Source organism: Lissotriton vulgaris, chromosome 11, assembly GCF_964263255.1.
Source record: "Lissotriton vulgaris chromosome 11, aLisVul1.2, whole genome shotgun sequence".
Taxonomy (NCBI): domain Eukaryota; kingdom Metazoa; phylum Chordata; class Amphibia; order Caudata; family Salamandridae; genus Lissotriton; species Lissotriton vulgaris.
Genome location: NC_141699.1, coordinates 608,832,801 through 608,858,635, shown reverse-complemented (window position 1 = coordinate 608,858,635; position 25,835 = coordinate 608,832,801). Strand labels below are relative to the sequence as shown.

Sequence of the window (25,835 nt, the reverse complement as noted above, 5' to 3'; positions counted from 1 at the left end):
CAATGTAACTAAAGCAGACTGTAGGCATCCGTAGAATTGAGCAGTGAGTGGGAGTAAGATGTTAAGAGAAAGGTAGAGAAATGTAGGGAGTACCACCATCTTGCCAATGGCAATCCGACCAGCTAATGAGAGTGATAGTTTTCACCAAATGAGAATTCTTTCTTTAAACCACATGATTACATGTCCATAGTTAGCCAACCATACCTCTACCGGGTCATGACTCAACCATATGTCCAGGTAATGGACCAGATCCGTTGCCCACGTCAAGAGATAGTCTGTGTGAATAGGAAGCTTGCTATCTATAAGGGGAAACAGTGTGGACTTAGCCCAATTTATTTGTATACCGGAAAAAACACAAAAGCGAATGACCTTGCATGTAATTGGTGGTAAGTTCTTGCGAGGTTTGCAAATGTATAATGTAATATCATCTGCATACATTGAAACTATCAAGCCCCTTGATGTAAAATCCAATCCTCAGTTGACATGGTGTTGGCTCCATGACAATCACGAATAATAATGGCAAGTGTCACGAGCCATGAGTGATCGGAAACGGATCAGAGATCAGCCTATTGAGTCAGACCAGTGCAGTTAGTTGCATGTAAAGAAGACAAATGAATCTAATAAAAGTAGAGCAGAGTCCCAACCATTGGAGAAGTGGAAACAAGTAAGCCCATTCTAATTAATCGAATGCCTTAGTGGCATCAAGCAAGGCAGAGACCACAGAGAACCGAGGGTCAAGGTGATGCATGACCTCAAACATGGTACGGAGGTTATGTGAAGTAGAACAGCCGGGAATGAATCCGGACTGGTCCAGTCGTGCTATATCAGGTAGCAAGGGCAGGTTCGCCAGAATTTTGGCTAGAATCATGTTGTCTATGTTAATCAGTAACAGCAGCCTGTAGGAGTCACACAGTTAAGCCGGCTTATCTGGTTTGAGGAGGGATATGATGACAGCCGCTCTAAGCCTGGAGGGCAGGCTACCAGCCTCCAGGGAGTACTGAAACATAGCCAAGAGATGAGGAGCCAACAAAGGGGTGCATTCCAAGTAGAAAGCATTAGTCAAGCAGTTAAGCCTGTGTTTTTTGTCTCCGGGGAGTGAGTTAATTGTATGCACTATTTCTTTAGTGGTAATGAGAGTGTTGAGGTATTCCTTGTGAGCCCTGTCGTGCCAAAGCAACTGAATGGTGTCTAGATAGTTCATAAGCTCAGTCTGGTTTTGTATGAAGGTGGTGGTGTATAGATGGGCATAGAATGAGGACAGTGTGTTCAGGAAGCCTTCAGGAGTTTCCTGGAGTGTGGAATTTTCGTTAAGTAGTTCCACCACATAGGTGGATGCAAGAGGTGGGTGGAGCAGGCCCGCCAGTGTTTTACCCAGACAATCATCTTCCTCATAGTGATGAGCCTAAACCTCGCAGCCAAGGAAGTTTGCTTCTAGGACCGCCTCCTCAGAATATTATGTTATTTCCCCCCGAATGGATGCTAGCTTGCCTGCATCATTGGTTTGAAAGTAGTCGTCTCCAGGACACGTATTTCAGCCTCCAGCTCGCCACATATGGCCCTCAGCTCCCCCGACTGTTTAGCAATGCACAAGCTACAAATCACCACCTTAAATGCCTCCCATAGCATGGGCGGAGGACTATTTCTGACCAGACCTCATCACAGAACACCACATCCCACAGTGCCCACAGAGGGAGATGCCAAGAGAAGGCACAAAGAGGGGCCTGAGGGACCGTGAGCTCCAGGGGTACTAGGGCATGGTCCTATAAGGTGCGTGGAAAATGCATCACCTTAAATCCCCATCTCTGCACATTCTTGGATAGAAGTCAGGAATTAATTCTTGACCAGGTGTTATGGTGTCATGTGCAGCATGTGCCCACCCACATCTCCGAATGTGCCTGTCTCCAGATGTCTTGCAGGTTATTATCCTGCACAATGGTGCTGAGCACTGATGCAGCATTAGGATGTGGGCATCATGAGGCCTCAGAGCAATCAAGCCGGTCATCCTGGATGGCCCAATCCTTCGATGCCACCTAAACAATTGTGAACTGAGGTAAAGACGGCCAATTACGATGAGTCTCTTGACCACAATACAATATGTTTTTTTACTAGAGCGCGAACAACGGAACAATGCGTATCACCACATGTGCGATATATGTTTTTAGTCACTCAAACAACGCCGCCCATTTAACATCACGCGCGTCGATAAGCATAAGAACAAATCACTCACCGCAGTGTTAAGGCCAGTGGCAGCCTATATAGTTAAAACTCCGCAGGTTACTAGTAACATCGTACCCACACGACAATGAATGTTTTTGGTAAAATTTCTTTAATAATGCCATGTATAGCTTACCTTATTCTTATTCCTAAAACTTCCCAAATTTTAGCTTGTATAAAACTAACGTCAATATACGTTTGTACTGGATTGATAGATTTACATTGAGTAGCATGAGTTTGAGATGCAATGACAATAATGTTAATAAATGATGTGACTATTGTGAGACTTCTCTTTTCCTTCCAGATACAGGTAAACTATCTTACATCTAAACATAAAGGTGGTGAGTACGCCACCTTATTTCATTTAAGAGCCAGTATATACTCTGTGGCGCCTCGGGGTCGCCCTGACCGACTGGCGTAGGTGTGAGCGAGGTTACAGTCCCCTCGAATAGACTTACAGACACCGGTATTCTGGGTAATGCAGTTTTATTGATTTAAAGGTTCGTTTTCGGTGTATGGTTTTCCTGTAGTAGGGCAGTGTGGTTTCCGTATCTTCCGATAGTCTTTGTTGGCGTTTCTCAGTCGCTTTCCGCCGCTCGTCCCGGTGTCTTCTGGGACTGGTGGTCCGTGCCTCTTCCTCCACGATGTCGTGGCGTCTCGTCCGTGCAGGGAAGAAAGACAAAGGCGTTTTAGATACTGTCCTGCCCAACAGCACGGGGAGGGAGTGAGGGAACACACGTGCACAAGTATTCGACTAGAGTCCACAGTGCTGGGGTAGTGAGGGAGGGGAAGTGTACTGGATGCGAGTCAGGAACTTTTATGGGGGTTTAACCCACTTAAAACCCACCCAGCCCGAAAGCCTTGATCGTACCTCTGGTAGCCACACTTCCCTCGATGAAGTGTGGCTGGGCGAAGTGCCTTCCTGTTGGCCTCCTGGCTTGTTGGAGTCTGCTCCCCTGGACCTCCCACGTTCAGCGCTCCTCTCTCGTTCCTCGTCTCTGACCGTCGCCTCGGTTCCCCGCAGTTCTCTCTCCTCCGGTCTCGTCTCCTCCTCCGTCCTCCTATGTTCTCTCTCCTCCGGTCTCGTCTCTGCCTCCGTCCTCTGATGTTCTCTCTCCTCCGCCTCCTGACTCTGCTCCGCTCCGCCTTCGTCTTCTCTCCTCAGCTCCCGCCTCTCCTCCGCCTCCGTTCTCCAACTCCGCTCTCCTCCGCACTCGTCCTCCTCTTCACCTCGTCTGCTGTCTCTCTCACCTCAGTCGCCTCCGAGTGTAAAACACACCTGTGATGAGTCCTGGGCGGCCTTTAACTGGGACGAGGGGGTGTGCCCTGTGACGTTGTCCCGTTCCAACTCCGCCCAATTAAAGAAGCAGGGCTCGCCACTTTCTTCCGGATCCGTGTCGTCCAGGACATCTGTGTCTCTCCAGGCCCCTGTATGCTGGTTAAAGAGAGGTGAGACAGGTAGGCCTGGCGGACCCGAGTCCTCCCCGTTACATACTCTTAATCACATGGTCCTGACGAAAGCCTCTAGAGATGCCAGGAGGCTGAAACATGTTGACCGCTTTCACTAGTGCGAAAGGCTAGTAACCAGGCCTTAACACGCACACCTTTGTTTTTAGCTTCCTATACCAATGCTCTAAGGAATAAAAAACACTTGAGACTGGATATAAGGAATTTTATACTACACTCACCTGAGCACCAACACACTCTCTTTTTTATCCCTGACCACTACTGTCAATCCAGTTGGTCTTCCTCCATGTGGAGGTCAGCATAACATACGAAGGAAAAGACCCAATGATAATGCTGTTGCGACACTGAATGGCCAAGAACCAAGATATAACGCCTGACGCCAGTGTTCGCATATGTGGGTTTTTTACTATCATGAACCCCTGCACGTTATCATAGACCCTAGGAACACAGGACAAGTGGTTCATTCCCCCCCAACTTGATTTTTTGCTCTAGCCTCAGTATATCACTCCCTTCAGGATGCTACGGAGACAGCTCCACTCTGACTTCCTGATCTACCTGTCATGTCAAGCACTTGCCCTCTATGGTGAGTTTGGACTGGTGAGCATCGTGTTTACCGATGTCTGCAGCCAGCCACAGGACACAGACGCACTGAGCAGCCCAGTGAAGCACCCGCCACAACCCACCACCCAGCTGTGATGGTTCTTCTTACTATGTGCTGTGAGTGTCAGAGAGGGGTGCACAGTAATCCAATTGATTACGTAGTAGGGGTGTCATGCTGGGCCATGAAACTCTGGGGTGCGTCCCCTCTGGGGGCACAAGCAGGCTCAGGATCAAATGGACCCTCAGAGAGGCACAGACGGGTGCATAATCAAAGGCTCAGTGAAAGTACTCCATGGTATACTGGAGTTGGGTGGTCCAGTGAGTACTTCCAGACTTGCAAGAGTCAGGGTAGTGGGAGTAAAGCCCGGCTGAAGAGATTATTGAGTGGTAGTCTCACCTCTCCACCCGTGGAGATGAGACCTAGCAGCATCCACAGGCAATGCTGCCTGACGATCTGGTCAACACCACAAGAAAGGATGACAAGTGACCAGCCAGAGCCAAAAATTTCCAGGATTGGCCGTGAAGCCCCACCACACTACGGAACGTCCTTCCACTGGGGGCCACGAGCAGGCTTGGGGACCTGATGTTGCAGCGCAGTCTGTGCAGGTCCGTCACTGGCAGTATGGCGGCGAGCAAAGTGCAGCAACATGGGGGAGAAGCACCCGAGGAGGCGCAGCTGCCGGAGGGGCTCCCCATCTAGGTGATCCAGCCGGGGTCCAAGTAGGCCAGAGTCAGTAAGGGAAGCCAATAATTACCTCGGTGTGCAACCGGGGGGGGGCCTTGAGCAATGGAGGATGATGTGGGGGACAACACAGTACTTACAGTGTGCATTGCAGCGATCCCTACTACCGTGTAGCCCGCATGGTCGGCCTCCGCCCAGCTCACAATGATGGACCTGGCTCCCGCAGCCACACCCAGGTACCAGCACAGGCCCGACCCTCCTCCGCAGCAGCAGCTAGGCCAGGGCAGCCAGGTGTCCGGCACCCATAGGCACCAAGCAGGCCACAGCCGCCAGAAAGTAGGGCCCTGGGCAGCAAATGGCACCCCAGGCACACCACCTATCCCGCAGCCAGCAGCAAATGTCTCTTGTCGGCTGGTACAGCTACCATGCAGGTAAGCCGTGCATCATCCCCGCGGGCCCGCTCGTGATCATGAAAGGCTGCTGCCCCACAGATGCTCAAACTGCAGAAAAGCAGAGCTCTTTCTTCTTCGGAGACATCAGCTTGTGTGCATCTATTTTGTGCTTATGCTTGCCTTTCATGATCAAAGCTCATTCATTATGCACTGTTCCTGCTTCCATATCAACAGCTTGTCGATCTGCTTGTTCTTTTGCTCTTGCAATCATTAGCATTTTCTCTATACTGAGTTAAATGCGTCTTCTGACAGAGTCTGTAAGACAGCCATCAATGACTCAGAGGTGCAGGGCCTCCTTATCATTAAAGTCACAGGACTAACAGTGTTTGATAAGTGCATCAAGTCTCTCAACAAACTCATCCATCATTTCACCAGCCTGTTGTTGCACTTGGTTGAAGATATACCTTTCATAGTAGACATTCCGCATCAGATTTGAACTTGGCTTCCAACGCTTTTTTTTATCTTTTGGCACGACACTGCATCAGTTTGTTTGTGTGAATTCCTTTACTGCAGCTTTCTTTTCGTCATGGGCAAGGTTTTTCAAGTATTTAATGATTTTCTTATCATCTTCTTTTTCTAGCACATTTATGAAGCCATCAAACGTTTTGATCCATGCAGCAACTGGCACCAATGTTCTGTTTCTTCTCTGTGTTGAATGGCTGTGGTGTTTTCAGAAACACAGCAGAATTATACTTTATGCTACCTTCTGTCGTCATTCAGAGCATGTGCTGTTCAGACAGCATTCTTCATGTACAGCAGGAATGGCAATCTCTCCACACAACCCCTCCGTGACTTGATCCTTGAGCCTGGTAGTCTCATTCGATTTTGAGGTCGTATAGCACTTCACTCTCTTGTGCTGGTAAGTAAGTTTCTGTTTTTGTACCTGCTCGTCGCTGCTTTTAGTGTTTGCTCCGTATGGATGATGGTTCTGTATTATGGTGCAGCGAAGGCTCTCTTCTTTCAGCCTTACCAACAGATTCTTGTGGGATTTTAGAATGTGCTACCCGGCAGGGCCTTCAACTTCTTCAATGGCTGTGTATGGGCTGGAGAAGGGTTTTGACTCCACATACACCAACTGCAGACTGCTGTGCATCGATTCGAGACGAACGTGGTACACAAACAGTTTGCAGTACCATTGCAAACTCTCAGAGAGAGCAGTGCTTTTTGGGCACAAGGAGGTAGCGGGAATAGCAACTACATCCTACTTCTGGCACAGGCACGTCTTGATAGCTCCTTTGGCCAAAATGGCCTGTACTTCCTGCCACCAAACAGAAAGATGGTCCTCCATCAGTCATTGAGAAGATGGAGGAAGGTGCTGTGGTGTGGAAAGGAATAGAAGGGATTAGCTCTTCCAAACAATTTGCAGGACCCACCTGTTGAATGTTTTGGTCTGCCAACCCTGTAAGAATCATTGGATCATGCCTCCCATCAGGTGGCCGAGCTCTACTAAGGGGACCATAAAAGGGTTTTACGCGTGAGACTGCAGGGGGTAGCAGACTGGGCGATCCATTAGCTGCTGGGGAACTGGGCTCCATGACCGCAACAACAAACCATCTGGACTCCATGTCATGGTTGGATTGAATGGCGGTATGGGGAACCTCTGCTGAAACTGCAAAAAAAAAGTAGGTCTGATGCGGCTGGCAAGGTGGGGCAGATAAGCCCAAGGAGCGTGCCGTTGACTGCTGTCCTTTAACTATCAGAGAGCAGACTTTGCCTTGTATCCTTGACAGGTGAGTCCCATCAAATGGCATGGCCATGAGGAACAACTGGACAACTCCTGTAAAACCAGTGGGCTGCAGTCAAGCATGGTGGCGAATGGAAACACTGGTACCATTGGCCTACCCAATGGAATCTGTGGTATGCATGCCACAACAAATTGGGAACTTGCCATTATCCTAGCCATCATAAATGGCTTGGGCAAGGACAGGCTAGAGATCTTTGGAGACACCTAGGAGGACTTGAGCCATCGAGTCCTAAAGAGCATAGGAATAGAGTCCCAGAAGGCAGCTGGCATTCACGGATCTGCGTGCCAAGCTGGTAGATGACTACTTTTTTTCCAAAGGTTTCAACATGTTTAGACTCTCTGTCCAGGGAAGTAGTTGGGAACACGTTGCGATTGGTCTTAGTTGTGGACGGATGCATGATCAAAGGGAAAGGGTAATGAGATAGGAAAGCGAGATTGGCCGGGGCAGGGCAGGGCGATGGCGTCTAACAATCTGGTGGTTGACCGGTGGGCCAGAGCATGATTTGGCCCATGCCGGGGAGGGTGTCTGGTAAAGTCTTGTTAGATGGCACGAGGGACTCAGAAGTATTTGACACGGCTGGAGAACTTCCATCAATACGCTGGTCTTGACCTCCAAAGTGGGGAGCTGAAGGTGAGCGACTTCAGCCGCCCTATATATATCACCATGGTGTATGAAGTGGATTCCTCTGTGGCTGGTCCTGGGGGGAGAGGAGGTCCATTTCAGGAGAGTTATCGAAAGCACTAGCCTCCTGCAGGACACCAGATCTACTGAATTTGTGAAAAGGCTAAGCAAACTCATCACACCTATCATATTTATTTTCCGAGCATGTACCAAAAAGAAAATGTAAAGTATGTTGTTGTCCTTGTAAGGTTGGCAGAGCAAGCAGAGGAAGTAGCACTTCAACTGCCGTCAGACAGAGCATCAGGTGGTGTCAGACCAGCACCATCTCAAAGTCATACAGGACTACTGGAAGGTCCTCGTCCGGCATCAATGGCTTTGGTATCAACGTCAAAGTTCTAGCGACTGGTGAGGACCGGGGTGGCAGAGTCAGGGTCAGGACAAGGGACACAGGCATCAGTATGGTCTCAAAGGGTCCAGCTGGCACAGACAGCTAAGTCGCTAGTGGTACTTCAGGAGGAGGGTTTCTTGGCTCCTGGGCCTTAGGGCACTCCAGAGGGAGTAGATAAGGAGCCAAAGAGATGGAGCATGGCTGCGCAAAATTCTTCGATATGTTGCGAGGTGGCAGATGGCCTCAGAAATTCCGGTTGACCTGGAACTAGTATTGGGATCAGCTCTGAAGTTGGCCGATTCAAGGAGCATGATCTAAATCCAAGGCGCAACCCCCACAGTTGCACACGCGCATGCAAGTGGTGAGAGGAGGCCGAGTCCCACTTCAGTTTTTTTTATTCTTCTTTTAAGATTTTCCGGATGATTTGGATTGCGATGAAGACTGGCCTTGCAAGCAGCTTCGGTGACTGCTGGAGCGGGAATGGGACCGGTACCGAATCTTGGATTTGGACCGCGACTTAGAGTGGTCTCGGTGAGGAGCCTTCTGATGCTTGGCGATATAATGTTTTGCTTTGTAGTCCCGCATGGCCTTTGGATTAATCGATGTGCAGTCACTGCACACCTTGGAGTTATGATGCAGGCACCACAGGCAAATCTGATGGGGATCTGTCACAGACATTTGCTTGCGAAAGGCCCTACAGGGCTTAGAACCTGTCATTTTAGAGGGATACATCTCTTGCACACTATAGAATTTTGTAAAAATATTAAGGTAAAGAGTCTTCTCAAGCTTTACCAACAATGTGGATGTAGGCCTCTTTGTGTGCGCTTGTGCTGAGAAGGGCCAGCATAGGCAAAACACAGGAGGAAATATTTATCTTTTTTCACGAGAAGTAACAAAATGATGGTATAAACTCTATGTCCACTGGTAAGAGACACACTAAAAAAATGCCCTTTAAATTAATAGCCATCATTTTGAAGACGAATTACTCTGTCTGACAGCATTCACACATTTGCTTACTGTTATACCAGTACAAGGTTAAGCAGCAATGTCTATATAAAGAAGGTGTTGAATATCCGCCACGGAAAAGCCTGTCTCCGCACCCATCATAATATGGCTGGCGGTGTCTTGCAGACACCACCACCATATTGTGGTCCACACCCTGCGGATCAGCGGCGGACGGACCTGCCATCCGCCGCTGATCCCCGCGCCATCATAATCTGGCGGTGGGTGTTTTCAAGGACCGCGGCGATGAGTCTGCATCCTCCGGGCCGGCGGTGGCTTCCACCGCCCCGGAGGATGCGGATTCACCGCCATCATAATCAACCCCTAAGTTTTTAAAGGGTCTTGTAGGTTCAATACGAAAAGCTCAATAGGCAGACAGTCCCAATTGCAAAACCGTTCCTTGATGGTTTCAGGGACAAACATCTGATTGTTCATTCTCCCATCTTTTTTTGGATCTTCCTGGAGTTTTAAAATGATTAAAGATTCCTCCTTCTGAATCTTTACAATTGGTTAATTTACTGTGACTTTCTGTAAGGTTTAATTTTTGACAGCAATTATATCTGCCCATATGTTGGGGTGCTTGCGTTCTTTAGTAATTCCTTTTTCACACTTACATTTCTGCAGAACTAGTTGTATTATGGCTTGGTCCTGGATTTACTCCCAAAGTCTCTTATCGGTTCTGTGCTTTTCCAGAGAGGTGTATTAATTATTTTTAATCCAGATGGTGAAGATAAAGCTCTTCATTATTTAGATGTGTGTAGGGCTTTGTCCATTTATTTAGAAAAAAAAGAGATTTTTCCCTCTTGTGATGTATTATGTAATTTTTGAAGCTCCCACTAAGAAAAAGAAGATGTATTCTGCTACTCTAAACCATATGGTGAGTCAAGCAATAACTCAGAGCTGTGACTCTTTAAAACGTGACTTTCCTGAAGGGATTCAAGGATGATAAACCAAAGGTACTGCAGCTTCCTGGGCTGAAACAGGTAGAGTTTACTATATGAGTTTGTACATCTGTTATTTGGTCTTGTTCTCATACTTTTGTTACCCGTTACCACCTGCATGTTTTTGGTTCCAGTGGGAGAAAATCTATGTCAGAATTATTAAAATCCCCTTCTGAATAACTGTATTATAACTAAGTTTGCTATCTTATGAAATATACATTTTGTTTCAGGCATTTCATTCCAGGTGTGTTATTTAAGGTGTACCTAGGAAAATATTTACATGTATGTCAGGGCTGGGACGAACAATACAGATGAGCAGGTAATGCCTGGTTTGCTTACTGGTATTCTTCAGTACTCTAAATCTATGTCTTCCTCGTCCCTGTCCTAGGTTTCCACCCCACCAGCCAGGAAGTTGTCATGTAGTTTTGATATATAGAGCATTCCTGTTCAGGAGAAGGGGTGGGGTATTAGAAAAAGTAATAAAGGAAGATATATTTTTATTTAGGAAGAATCTTTTCTTCCTTTTTCCTTCTTTGTATTAAGTAAACTGTCTCAGGAGGCTGACAGCATCCGTTATGTCAGGACTGGTATGGGGACGACATCAATTTTGGATAACAGTACTAGTAAGTAATCCAAGCACTCTTTAGTGACGGTCCAATAGTGGTGCAGAGAAAAACAAAGGGTTGTGTTTTCACACAAGATGATATCCTTACACTACAGTAGAAAATAGTGATTGCAAAATGTTTACAATACTATAGTTACACCATTGAAATATGGACTGAATATTTCAATTACAATTAGCAGGAAATATGTAATATCTGTAAGTCCAATGTGGCTTCTGCAAACTCAATTGTACCTCAATTACTGTGAACTAGGATTTTTAAAAGGAAAATAATCTATTTGCATGTACAGTTACGTCCTTTAATTCACGTTTGTGATAGAAATACTTTTAAGTAAGCTATGAACAAGTTAATGGTCTCAGACATAAGCTGCCTTTATCCTATTCTCATTAAAAAGCTTTTATGAGAGTAACTAACAGACAGATCAATGTGGCCTAGGCAAAACAATGCTTTTAGTGATGGTGAAAACCCATGACCTGTTCAAGCGCTCTGACCTGGAATGCCGCAGACTGTCCTTTTTGTTTTTCGCAGTGCACAGAGTGCATTCACATCCCACAGCATGGGGCTTCGGAAGCGAGATATCTTGCTTCAGTAGCATGGTCAGTATCTCATAGTTGTTGCGATGAGCTGCAAGAATTACTGGTGCCACATCCATGGTTGTTGAATACTCTGGGTTCTGGATCCTCTCCATTAGTTTCTAGATGGCAACAAAACCATAGGTGAGGTGGAAAACATGCAAAGGATATGCATACATTTTAGGTTATTTTTGACAATCCATTCTACACTTCTCTAACCTTGTTACCTACACATACTTTATCATGAATTCATATGTGGAAAGTGGTTTTATGTTTTCATGGAACAAAAGATCTCTTTTGGGTGGTGTATACAGAATATGACTCCTTCTGATCACCCAACAATTTTTTTTTTATTTCACTGCCGTGAAAACAACCTTATAGACAATTAATATTCTTCTGTGACGAATGGCAATAACAATAAATCATGCGTTGGTGGATTTCTTGTACTGACTAAAAAAAGTATTTGACTGCTAAAATAATTGAACTGTGAGTACACTGAACAGCCTCTTGCATACTGAAATGAAGGAGGATTAATGTTGCAGGTGACAGTGTGATCCATATCATGTGAATTACAATTTCCCAATTCAAATGTAGATGCAGTAAAAGCAAATACAGAATTCACAGTTTCCGTGAGCGAAATGCAATTCCATTTTGAAATCGTCATTTTCTAGCCCAAATGGAAATATCACATTTATATTAAACAAAGTACAAATCTAGATCTTATCTATCTGTGCTCGCACATGCACCGAAACGCTCATTGGATCACCGCCAAAGGTTTGGGAAGGGATTATGTTTTAATGCATCCTGAAGAAGAACAAAGGGCCAGTAGAAGCATGCTTTTTCCAACCTATGCAAAGTGTCATTTTCCTGAACTTACTGTTCAATGCAAGACAAACTCAGCGGCTTTTAGGGAACCTAGATTTCCCTATGGCTTGTGTTACAGCCGGTACCTAGTTTTGAAATGCTATCAAACTGGCCATGGACAGACAAATGTGGTCTTAGCTTTTCTCATCTAACATTTATACTGTTGTTCAAGTTATGAGCAAAAACTGCTTTCTTTTGCCAGTTGAGTTTCTTTTTTTTAATAAAAGGAGTACTGTTCTAATTGAGGAGATGTGGTCTATAGGTTAATTTGTCGCCCTTGGCGCACGGAGGTTCTGAGTTTTAATCCTGGTCCTGCCACTTGGCAAAACATTGTGTGATTAATGGCAACTTTCTTCATCTTTTGAGTCTACCATGGAACTTGCATGTCTACATCCGAAATGTAAAAGTGTCTTATAAGAAATGGAGGAAATATGTGCTGCCTTCTAATAACGATAGTGCTTGTGCCCTCCGCCACCACATCCTAGTTTCTGTAGTATGGTATTAGCTGGCTGTTGTATCTGTACCTTTAATTTCCTCATTCTATGACATGTACTGTGTTCCTGTAATGACATATTCTTTATTCCATGTTCTATGTCTGAGCTCTGCTGTCGTGTCATTCTATTCCGTTACTTGGACACGACAGCATCGCTCTTCCATAGCCTGTTCTTGTGGGTTAATTCCTTAATAGATTTATTCTCAATAAATCTCTTATCAGAACTCCTGCCTTGATATGTTGTTATTCTTGTAAATACAACATAAATATGGCGACGATAGATTGGGATCTTGAAGATATTTTGATTGGAATATAATTTTTGGCAGTTTGAGTTTTATTTAACTTAACCCACCGAGAAAATTTACAGGCTTCAAAAAAAGGAAACGAAGACTTTTTTCACAGCGACTACATACTAATGGTAAGATCAATTTACCAATTTCGTATGCATCGCTTGATTTTAAAGACTGAGTGCGTTTAAATTTACCTGGTGTTCCACAAACGCCGTTGAAAGCCAAGCGTGAGTGAAGTAGAGCGAGAGAGCTGATTGAAGAACACGTCATCGGGAGCCGAGCGCGAGTGAAGGAGAGCGAGAGAGCTGATTGAAGAACACGTCATCGGGAGCCGAGCGCGAGTCAAGGAGCGCGAGAGAGCTCAAAACACCGTGGTTACGTGTAAGATTACACGCTGTCATCGCGCATCGCGCAAGGTCAACCAACGTGACCCCACGCAGCGGCCATTTTACTTCTCATGTAAACAAAGGATAAGTTTCCCGATTCGAGACACCGGCAAAAACGAGCAGATTCTTTTTGAAATAAATAAGAAGATCGATACCGGTAAAATTACTTTATTTATAAATCGGAACTGTTTTTTGATATACACATTTCATAACTGAAGTTGAAACTTTTAAATAAAAATACAGAGTCATAAATAACTCACTAACTTCACATCAATAAGTTAAATAACAGCAATAAGGTGAATTTTGAGAATGGCTTACCAAATTCAACCTTATCAAATAAATCCTTTCCTACAGAATGCTGGTAAACCGCCTGTTAGGTGGGAACAGTGGCATAAATCTTTTGAAAGCTATCTTGTTGCAATTGATGGTAAAGATTATTCAAAGGAAAGAAAAAAGGCTGTTTTATATGGACTCTTAGGTGATGCCGGAAGAGAAATCTTTGACAACATGCCTGAGAGTGAACCTCCACCTGGACAGTTCATTCCATGGGATGAAATACCATGAGGCTGTAAAAAGATTAGAAAAAAGATTTCATGAACAGCCTAATATAATGGTAGAAAGGCATGGTTTTAATAAGAGGAAACAATTGCAAGATGAAAGTATTGAAGACTATCTTTCTAGTTTGCGCATTTTAGCTTCAAAGTGTGACTTTGGTGACATGCTTGATACTTATTTAAGGGATCAATTGGTCTTTCACTGTTTTTCAAACAAAGTTCAAGAACGTCTTCTAGCATGCAGAAATCCTACTTTAAATGAGGTCATCGACATCGCAATTGGGATTGAAAGGTCTTCAGTTTCAACTAAGGTTATTTCTGGAACTAACAATGCGGAACCTTTATGTTCTATAACGAATAAGAGTAAAGTACAAGACTTTAAAAAAGATAAAGGATCCATTTCTCCAAAAAGGAATTTAGTTTGTTATCGTTGTGGTTCTAAAACTCACATCGGAAATAATCCTATTTGTCCTGCACATGGAAAGAAAAGTGCAAAATGTAAAAAAATTGGACATCTTGAGAGTGCATGTAAAACTATTTTTAAAAATAGGAATGTTTCACATACTAGTGTAAATGCTTTAGATGACATGGAAGATGAAATTAGTAACCTTGTTATTAATATAAATTTAGTAGATTCTGAGATTACTTTCAAAGCACCTTTAGGCGAAGCTATCATTCATGGTGTAAAATTGGAAGTAATGGCAGATTCAGGTTCGCCAATAACCATTTTAGATTAAATGACTTATGCCAATTATCCTTTTCCTAGTAAACTGTCTGTTGCAGATGTAAATCCAAAAGCTATTGGTGGACAATTCCTCAAAATGCTAGGATACTTCACTGGTTTAGTTGAACTGCTAGGGAGGGAAATTACAACAAAAGTTTATGTAGTTAAAAAAGGCAAAGATATTATTGGTTGGCGTGATTTAGGTAAGATGGGCATCATGTTAAAGCCTGGTAGTGACACTCCTATTATTCTTGGTGACATTCCAATAGCTTCTTTAGATATCTGCAAAGAGAAAGTATTTTCTAATAACCTGGATTCTATTCTTAGTAAATACAAAGAAGTATTTGAGGACAGAATTGGTTGTGTGAAGGGTGTTGAGCATGACATTAAGCTAAAGGATAATGCTATACCTGTTATACATAAGGTCAGAAATGTACCATTGAGTGTACGAGCAGAGTTAAAAGAGCATTTGGATAGTCTATGTACAAATGGAGTAATTAAACCTACAGATTCATCTGAGTGGGTTTCGGCTGTCGTCTTAGCCAAACGGAAAAATGGTAAGTTGCGCATGTGTGCAGATTTGCGCTCTCTAAACAAAAACATTTTGGTGGATTGCCACCCTTTACCATTGATTCAAGAGATGCTTATGGCAATAGGAGATTCTACTCATTTTTCATTAATTGACTTAAAGTCATCCTACCATCAGGTTGTTTTGTCAGAGAGATCACAAGATCTTACTACTTTTGTTACTCCCTTTGGTGCCTTCAAATATACGAGACTCCCTTTTGGATTAGCTTCTGCAGCAAGTGTATTCCAGAAGCTAATGGACTCGTTGTTTGGAGACATCAAAGGGGTGCGAGCATTTCAGGATGACATACTCATTTTTGGAAATGGAGTTGATGACCATAATAAAACTCTTGATAAAGTATTAAACATCTTGAGTAAAAGAGGGATGACTGTATCTAAAGAGAAGTGCAATTTCTTGGTTCAAGAATTAGAATATTTAGGGCACTCAATAACTAAAGAGGGCATTAAACCTAAACAGAACCTGATTGATTCCATCATGCTTGCACCTGCTCCATTTGATAAAGACTCCCTTAGATCCTTTTTAGGACTAAGCGAGTACTATGCACGTTTTGTGCATGGTTATGCATTTGTAGTGGAACCTCTCAGGTGTTTAACGAGGAAGAATGAAAAGTATGAATGGTCTTTTATCCATGATGAAGCTTTTAACAAAGTCAAGGATATGATTAAGAATGCACCAGCATTGAAGCCATTTTCTTGTGGTGTTAAGTGTGTTGTCACCGTAGATGCAAGTTGTGTAGGTCTTGGTGGAGTTCTAACACAGTTTGGTGATGGAAAAGAAAATACCATTGCTTTTATTTCAAGAACCTTAACCACAGCTGAATCCAATTACAGTACCATAGAGCGTGAAGCTTTAGCTTGCTCATGGGCGGTCGAAAAGTTCAGGTGCTATTTATGGGGTACTCGTTTTGATCTTGTTACAGATCATAAGCCTCTCATTTATTTGATGAATGGAAATGGTACAGGCCAAGCAACTTCAAGACTAGTTATAATTATTTCCAAATTACAGGAATATAATTTTGATGTTAAACACATCTCTGGAGGAGCAAATTTTAGGGCAGACTGTTTGTCCAGAATTCCTCTTGACAATCAGATTGGATCCTCCGATGTCTTTGACGATGAGAGTGTCGTTGTTTCAGCAATTGATGCATGTGATAATTCTTTGGGATGTTTAACTGAAAATGATTATAAGAAAGACCAAATTTTGATAAAAATCAAAGAGTACATTAGAAAGGGATGGCCACCAGTTAGAAGTCTTGGTAAAGATTTTGTACCTTATCAACAAGTATCCTCTGAGTTAAGTTTGGAGAATCAGTTCATCACTAGATGTGGACTTTTTGTTCCGCCCTGTGATTTGAGAAAGGGTCTTGTAGAGAGAGCTCATTCTGGGCATCCTGGAATGTCCGGCACCAAGAAAATTTTGAGAAAATTCTATTGGTGGCCCAGTATGGATTCTTTTGTTGATAATTTTGTTAACCGATGTCCTGAATGTCTCCTATCCGACAAGCATTGGAAAAGTAAAAAAAAATTTACATCTACAAACTTGTTGCCTGAACAAGCATGGGAAAAATTAGCAATTGATTTTTCAGGGCCTTATAACATTTTGCCGGAGGATATGAGATATTTACTTGTCTTAACTGACTATTATTCAAAATGGATCTCATATGATTTTGTAAAATATCCCTCTACGGATATTGTAATTGATTTCCTTGAGAAGATTTTTAATGTAGAAGGTTTTCCAAAGAAATTAGTATCCGATAATGGCACACATTTTGTATCTAAAAAATGGTCTTTTTTCTGAGTAAATATGACATAAAGCATATTAAAAGTCCTTTGTATTTTCCAGCTGCAAATGGACTCGTTGAAAGAGCCAATACATTTTTCAAAGAAGGCATACAAACAGCTTTGTCATCTGGTATGGATGTTAGAAAACACATAAAAGACAAAGTTTGGAGTTACCTTAATACTCCGCATTCTATCACTGGTTTTACCCCTTTTTTCTTGTTGAAAGGTAGGGATGCAAATGATAACATCAAACCTCTTTTTGATAAAAAATAATTTTCTCTAAATAAGTTAAATCTTTCAAAAGCTAATTCAGTTGATGAGTGTGTCAGGCAAAATTTTGAAAAAAAATATAAGTTAGAGAATACTATTTCCCTGAAAAACTGTGAGTTTAAAACTGGTGATTGGGTAATTATTAAAAAACCCAAAAAAGTTGTCAAAGGGGAATCTAAGTTTTCTTTGCCTCAACAGGTTGTTAGATCATCTAATTAATCTGTTATGATTAAGAATAAAGGTTGGTGGAATAAAAGTGCGGTTATCAAACTTGAACCTTATCAAAAAGACATCATCTTGAAAAAACTTGATAAAAAAAATCTTTCAAGAAATTCCTCCTTTTTGTGTTGCGAAGATTTCATGGATTTTGTGCAGCCATCTCTTCCTTTGGATTTTGATCAAGAATTATCATCTAAAGATCATGTCGTTTTTGAGAATTCTCAATTTTCTTCACAAGTTAGTGAAACTAATTCTCAATCTTGCTTTGGTGAGGAAGTGGGTGAGAGTAATCTGTTAGATGTAGAAACAGATGCAAATTCTGTAAATAAGGAAGTAGAAACAGCTGTATATTCTGATGCAAATTCTGTAACTAAGGAGGTTGAAACAGCTCAAAATTCTTTATCTAATTCTGACTCCAATCTGACTACTGTGAAGAGAAACATTGTTATTCCTTCCAAATTTAAAGATTATTATTTGTATTGAAACTTGTTTAGCTTATTAATTCTTGTTTTACTTATTTTTGTTTTTCTTTTTCTTTTATGGAAAGGAGATGTTGTATCTGTACCTTTAATTTCCTCATTCTATGACATGTACTGTGTCCCTGTAATGACATATTCTTTATTCCATGTTCTATGTCTGAGCTCTGCTGTCGTGTCATTCTATTCCGTTACTTGGACACGACAGCATCGCTCTTCCATAGCCTGTTCTTGTGGGTTAATTCCTTAAAAGATTTATTCTCAATAAATCTCTTATCAGAACTCCTGCCTTGATATGTTGTTATTCTTGTAAATACAACACTGGCCCCTATTGTATCATGCTGTTTTAAATACCACATCACATGTTTAAAGTGTATCTGCTAAAATAATGTTCTTTATAAAGACGTCTACTGTTCTTTGGAGCTAGAGCTACAATATATCAAACACCAAACAAAAACTGTTGTCCCATAAAAAAGGGCAACAACTGTATTCAAAATCAGACTTTAACTCTGGAAGAAACACTACGAAGACAGTGACATTAACAAATGTTAATGTATACCATATTTACCCAAACAAGACAATTTAGTTTTTCAGTTGCTTGTGTCATTTCAATAACTTCAAATTGAACAAAACATTTCAGCACCAATCAGAGGTGTCTTTCAGGGCCTGTATTGGCTATCCCTATGTTGCTGCCTGCATCCGTGGTTTCTTTGCACATTTTTGATTTAACCAAACTGACTTCTGATCTGCTATGAAGGAAATAGCCTTTAGTTTTTAGGTTTCGCCTCTACAGTGCTTTCTGTGTGCTCGTGAAATCTATTGTATTCAATATACATCTTAAAAGGGTCTTACATCATGCCGACTTGCTTTTCATTGGTTCCTGTGCTTGCCACTTACTTTCCCTCCATTTCTATTGGTTGTAGCATACTACTTCCTGTTCTTCCTCTGTGTGTTTCGCTCAACAGTCTCCCATCGGCCAAGTACTGTGTTCATCCACTTTGTTGGAACTTCTTTTAAGCGTCTCAGCCTGCAGTCACTACAAGAGCTACACCCTTGCTTTAAAGTTACATTGCTGCCCATTTGCCATGGGCTCAGCTCATGGAGACCTCGTGATACCAGTTCTGCATGCTGGGAAGCCAAGCTCTAATCACAACGGCACTCATCAACCCCCCTGGGGCCAAGCGTACTCACCAATGCCCCCAGGGCCAAAGCAGGCACCTACTCTAGTTTTTATTTTTTACCCCCTCTCGTTGCTTGCTTTGAAACTGTTTGCCTACTGCAAAATGCGCTTATCTCGCTTCTTTTGTTTGCGTTTTTAGTGACACCTAGGTTACTGTTTCCCTGGATAATAAGAGATGGTGAGTTTTGAAGTGAATTCCTCGTGCCAAGTTTTTGGGTTGTGGGTAAAACTTAGGAGGTCTGGTTTGATTCAGTTTTTTGCATTTGTATATTTATATGTGAAAAGTACATCTGGGAATGCTTTCATTAGTGTGTGCTTGAAAAGCTTCTTAGCATCCACACATATCTTAGGGTAATGATTGCAAAGCCAATAGGACCTGTTTGCCTATTTCACATGTGCCACAGAAGCAGCCAGTCATAATCAAGCTCTACTGTGTGCAATCATGTGTCATCTGCTCTCTCTGCACACCTGGTAGGTACCATCAAGTACGTCACTAAGCTGCTACTGTGCTCTCTCTTGGTACCCAGAAGATAGTACTTATCAAGTGAGTCACATGGTGGCCACTTAGAAAGAGAGCGGAGGAAATTAGGTGTGTGGGCGGAGGCATGCTGTATTTGATGTGGGAGAAGACAGTGACTAGTACTACTAATGGCTAGAACTGCTCTGGCTCTTTCCGGATCAGCTGGTGCCAGCAGCAAGTCGGCTACACAGCATGCTAAATTTTGACAGTGTTGTCAGTATTGAGAGGGGGAGTATGGGAAACTCATGGAGTGTAAGGAATCCAAGAAGCCTAGGGAGGCAGTGCTCATCCTGATTATAGTTCTCATTTGTGCAGCTAGAGATGGTGGTAAATCACAGTGTTAAGCTACTAAAACCTAGTAGCGGCTTGTGCAGGTCAGAGCGGTAAGGCCGGGGTGGGGTGAATTTCGAAAGATGCAGACAAGGTTAAATTAATTATTTATTTATTTTTCCTAATCGTCTTCTGTCGAAATCCCCCCCACCGGCCCCACTGCTCCTTCATGCATGAGCCGCTGCTGCTAAAACCACTGAAACAACACTGAAGACGTCCAGTTTGGCTTCCTTGGGAGCACACCGTTGTTTTTAGACTTTCAAACTTTTGTCCCATACATCAGGTTTGGCTTGGTTTATCTTTTTTTAATTCTGTCTTGTACTGGTTTTAGCTTAATAATGTAAATAAACAGCCTAACAAGCTGGTAAATGGTTTCTGCAACAGCACAGCAGGAAAGCATCCTTTATCTTGATTCTAGTGTTTCCTCATTTTAGCAATTTTCCTTCCTCAATCATTCTTCTCACATAAAGGGAATTGCTGGAGGCTAAGAATCCCTGCTGCTTAGATCCAGCAATGCAAGAGGACTTGGCAAGTACAGCTGATCAAATTTACACCCTGTGGTGCTTACATTAAGTGTGTTTCTGGAATAAAAGACATTTATAATTGGTTCCAAAGATATTTGACTATACAACCCCAAAGTATATTAGCATCGACAACACCCCACATTCCTCTGGAGAAAGTGACTTTGGACCCATTAGGCAATTTTCAGGAATTATTGCAATGCTGTGGAGCAGGCCTACGGGACTTGGATTCAGTGATGTGCAAAAACCTGACACTAGATATATATAACAAACACGCACATATATTTATTCTAACTCTTAGTGGGGTACTAAATTGAGACACCTAGCAAAACATAACTAGCTAATGTCACGCCATTGCAGAAGAAATGGTCATGCCTTCTAAATCACAAGTGAATGGTATAGAGCAAACAGCAAATCAACAGAAAAAACACCAGAGTGGCTCTTTTTCAGTTCCAGTCTAGTTGTTTAAACTAATAGTTCCCATGCATTCTCCTCTGCTAAAATTTCAACCATTTCAATCCAATTTGGGATTCCACGCACGATAAAAAGCCTGACCCTCCCCCTCAGCCATTGTGTGTTGTAGGTGCCAATTACAGATTGACAACACACATGAATCAGCCATTACTTAAATGAACATGTCAGTCTTGAGGAAAGGCACTTAAAGTACTGAGACTTGGTAGTGTCTGTCTGTTATGCTGGCGCACACTGTAATAAACTTCCATCCCAAACTACCAGGGATTTACGCTTGTTTGAAATATAGACACATTTAGCATACAAATGTGCTTGCCTTAAGGAGTACTTTTATTGTAACGCATGGCTGGACAAGCATACTCCACAGCTCTCAGCACAGCCTACATACCACACTTTAATTTTTTTTAGAACATGTTGCACAGCGGCACTACTTGCTGTCTAGCATGGCTGCTATGACGCAACCAACGTTGACCACGTCTTAGGGCTTTTTAAAAATCTTTAAGCCATTGTGCATAGCAGCACACGCTGCTGTGTAACATGTCTAACAAAACATTGACAAAACCTAATCTCCATGCTTTATATTACCAATAGTTAGTGCACAATATATTGCCTTTCTCAATAAACAAGTCATAACACTTTTACGATGTTTTATTAACTTTTAGAACATTGGAATGTTGGGAGCTCCATTGAAAACAATGGAGTGCTCTGGGCTTATAATGGCTGGTATAAGCCTGGAGCTCCAACATTCCAATGTTTCTTTGTTCACAGCTCTCGGTGTGAACAAAGGCTTCAGGGAGCCTGAGGGGATTCCAATCCCCTCACGCTCCCAAAAGGCTTTGTTTTTTTTGTTAGAACATTCTGTCCTTAGTGACAGAATGTTCTAATAGCCTTATAGCCCTTCGTAGATGGGCTATACCGCTATTGAATTCCCTCTCCCTTGTTAAAGGCCCTCGCCTTCGGCTCGGGGCCTTTAACGCTGGAGAGGGCCTTTAATAGCCGGTATAGCCCTCTACGGCGGGCTATAAGGCTATAATATTGCACAACTGCTCACCAAACAAAAAGATTACAACAACAAATATGTATTATTAATCACTTAGGCAAAACCTAATGCATTTACCCATGCTTGTTGTTAGTTTAGTAGCTGATTGTACTATATTAATGCACTGCATCATCAGGCTGTTTAATAAACACTGTCGCTTTTTTAAACAAAAAAAACAATTGCTGTTTGCTCGCATTGGAAGGGCATGTGACTGCAATTTTGTTACCTCTAGGATGCTGGTCAAACTACAACACTGATGATACAAACTCAAAGGATGTCAGAGAGGAATATTTCCATTATCTTGAGTACAGGAGAGACACAATAGGCGCTCTAATTTAGAAGTGACAAGGTGCAGTCTTGCAATCTCCAAACACCTGCATGCCTGCCTCCTCGTTCTGACCGCCAAAGAACAAGGAAAGACACCTGATCTTGAGCAGACTGCTATGGACCTCTGCTTCAACCAGCTCTTTAGTAACCAAGACCCCCTACACTCCTATTGTCTCTTCGTCCACCACTAACCTTGTCCGCTGTTTGGTGATTTCAAGTGACAAAATCAACACAGACCCGCATCCACGACCATAAAAGCCTTATAATAAACATGATACTGACCACTCCAGCTCATAGCTGGTAAATAGCTTGATGGGTGTCACACTGACACAGGTGAAATGAATGAGGCAAGAAAGGAAAGCTGGAATTCCCAGAGATGCGAAGTATATAATGATTACAATAAATTCCCCCAATCATGTCAAATGCTAAAATATATACATGGAAGAACATCATCACCGTCAACATCATGCAACTTGTTAGAAGTGATACTGACTACAATTGTTGGTCTTGTTGATCTCTTCGGTCTATGATTCAGGAGTATGTCAACAGCTCCCACAACTTCTGAGTCAATCGCCACAAGCAGCGCATCCGTGCACTATAGAAACACAAAGTTTAAAAGACTTAAGAAACAGAAGCAAGGCATTAACTGTTAAGACAGCACTACATATTGTGAAATGAACAACAAAGTCCATTGGTGCCAATGACAGTCAATTTTTCCTAAACTTCAAATAAAGAAGACCTATCTATAGACAGTGCTATTATTATTACTAGCATACTAACAATGATAGAACAATGTTCTAACTACTGCTGTGTGTTACGACATTACAGCTTGTCATGATCTTTTAACCTGTACCCGGATCTAAATTTTACCTACATTGTTGAAGAATGTTGCGCAACTCCGACGTCTGGGTTCTACATCTAATGCCATTTAAAAAAAATCAATCTTCTTTTTCCGCATGTTGTAAAGTAGAGCTCCCATAAAACTGTGTTTTCATGGTTCAAACAAGTTCATAGTAAATGTTGCTTTACTGTATTTTATTTGTGAAGCAATACCTGCTGAAAGGAGGGCTTCCAGTTATCAGCGGCAAATTACAGTTTATTGGAGAGCACAATAATTTAGCTGGGAATCCATATTGCTGTTCTGTACAAATCACCGATTATAAATCGATACAAACTTTCTTGACAATATGGGTTTTAGTACATTTCAGAATGCCTCCTTGTAGAAAAATGTCCCTCAAATATATCAGGCAGTTCTCCAATCCCAATTATTTTGACATACTGTCATTGAGAGTAGATGTTCTGGAAGATGAGCAAATCTTTTTTATCGGGTAAGATGTCCGACATTAACCTGGGATCACACCAAAAAGAGTCTCTATAAACCAGACAGGTTTACTTCAACGTTAATGAATTGACACGCTGGATATTACAGATCCCCAGAGGATGGGTCACCAAATGCATTTATGTGAATCCTCAACAGATATCAGTGGAAGTTATGGAAGTGATCTCTACCTTTTCAAAAGTGTGAAGCTCCTTAACTAGACTCCCTCACATTGACACAAATCTGGATAACGCAGAGTGATGTTTTGCATCAAATAAATATTAGTGTTGGGTCTTCACATAAACATATTTAAATTGCTGTGTTATAATCCAAGATCTAATCTGTCAATGGAATTTTCTCCCACATTTCAATTTGCATCACAGTACTCTGTTGCATTTGGCGTAGAACACTTCTTAGAGGAAATTAGGAATAATCAGTCTGTTGAAGGTCGTACAATTCTCTCTCTCTCTCTCTCTCTCTCTCTCTCTCTCTCTCTCTTTCTCTCTCTCTCTCTATATATATATATATATATATATATATATATATATATATATATATATATATATATATATATATATATAAATATATATATATGAACCAAATCCTGTGTTCAAAATCCTTCAGAAAGCAGGCACAGACTCCGTGGGATTCATAATCAAAGGTCTTTATTACCAAGAAAGACGACCATCTATATATATATTGCCAACAAATGTCCACAAAAGATCAGGAGCACTCTTGGGTTCCACATTTGATTTCATTATGACCAAAAAAGACGCGTTTCGGCACATCCGCATTTTTCAATTCTGGAAATCAAAAATTAGGTTTGAGTTCATATCTCATTAAATAACAGAGTTCACCTGCCCATTAGACAGTAATTCATGGCCATTGAAAGTGCACAACATTTCTTCTTCACTAGTTGAATTGCATGTCCTCCATCACAGTAGGTATAATAAAGCACTAGTTGATCCCTTAAGCGCTTTTGCAGCCACAAATTGATGATTCCCAGTAAATGCTGTGAAAGCACAAATTGAAGAATTAACACACTGTGAACTAGCCCGCACTCTGCCATCATGTATGAACAGTTTTATCCTTAACAGCGTCCCTCGTCCCGCCGCTTTTCTCCGCACATACCTGGTTCACTGCACTCTACCCCACTCTGCTCTGCATCACTCAACTCTGCTCTGCAGCTCTCTACACCACTGTACTATACGCCCATGCACTCTGCAACACTCTACTCTCAAAGACTGCAATCTCCACTTCTGAACCCAAAGCCATTCTACTCTGCACCTCTGCACTCTATGACACGGCCTCTACCCCACTGCACTATACTATGCACCACTCAACTCTATGCCACTCTACTGCACTCTACGCCAATGCACGTTATGCCACTACACTCTACGCCACTCTGCTCTGCATCAGTCCACTCTATACCACTCTAATCTATACTGCACCACTCCACTCTACACCACCCTACTCTATATCACTTCACTCTACGTTACTCAACTCTACACCTCTGTACTCTACCCTGCATGAATCTTTAATTGAAATGACCATTTCATCGGCACAGACATACACTTCGCTGATGGAAGTATACAGCACACAAATTATGTTTTAAAATGTCATCACCTAGTGTGTTGATTTGTTTTGATTGTGTCAAAATATTTGCTTCCACCGCATTTCAAAATGACCCAAAATTGTGCTTCATTTATGCTGTCCTAATTTTGTTGTGTGCTGGAAAAGAAATAACATTATATGTCGAGCACACCCCCAGTAGCCAGCATGCTTGTCACATACATTCTCTCACTTTGAAGTCAGAGAAACAAAAGTAAACACCAAGCTCCCTAGAGGACAGAGCCTGGCATGTGACCTCTGTCTTTGAATGCACAGCAAATGTGACAAGAAAAGAACAAGATTTAAAGGCCTGTTTGCAGACACCTAGTACTAGTGGAAGAATATAGTAAAGCTTGGGTACTGGAAGAGAACAAACACAAGCTGGACTGCCTAAAACAAAAACAGCCAGCAAATAGACAGCAAGCAAATGTGAGTTACAAACCACAATGCCAATGGTAAACAATGGGTGGAATGCATTCCCAGGGAAGCTTTCTGAATGTCCCCAAGATGTTGTTAGCCAGCTGCGCTGTCTGGTAGACTTCGACCTAGAAAGGGAGATAGGTCC

The 25,835-nt window shown here is 42.3% G+C and overlaps 1 protein-coding gene across 1 annotated transcript in view; it reads right to left on the bottom strand.

Annotated features, from left to right (window-relative positions):
• TRPC1 (transient receptor potential cation channel subfamily C member 1) overlaps nt 1-25,835 on the bottom strand; it is a 361,187-nt gene that overhangs the window by 225,286 nt on the left and 110,066 nt on the right. Inside the window, exons 3-4 of the mRNA XM_086943718.1 lie at nt 22,835-22,936; nt 11,227-11,429 (exon numbers count right to left, since the gene is read on the bottom strand). Coding sequence (XP_086799844.1) covers nt 11,227-11,429; nt 22,835-22,936 — 305 coding nt within the window. The remainder of the gene's footprint in view (nt 1-11,226; nt 11,430-22,834; nt 22,937-25,835) is intronic.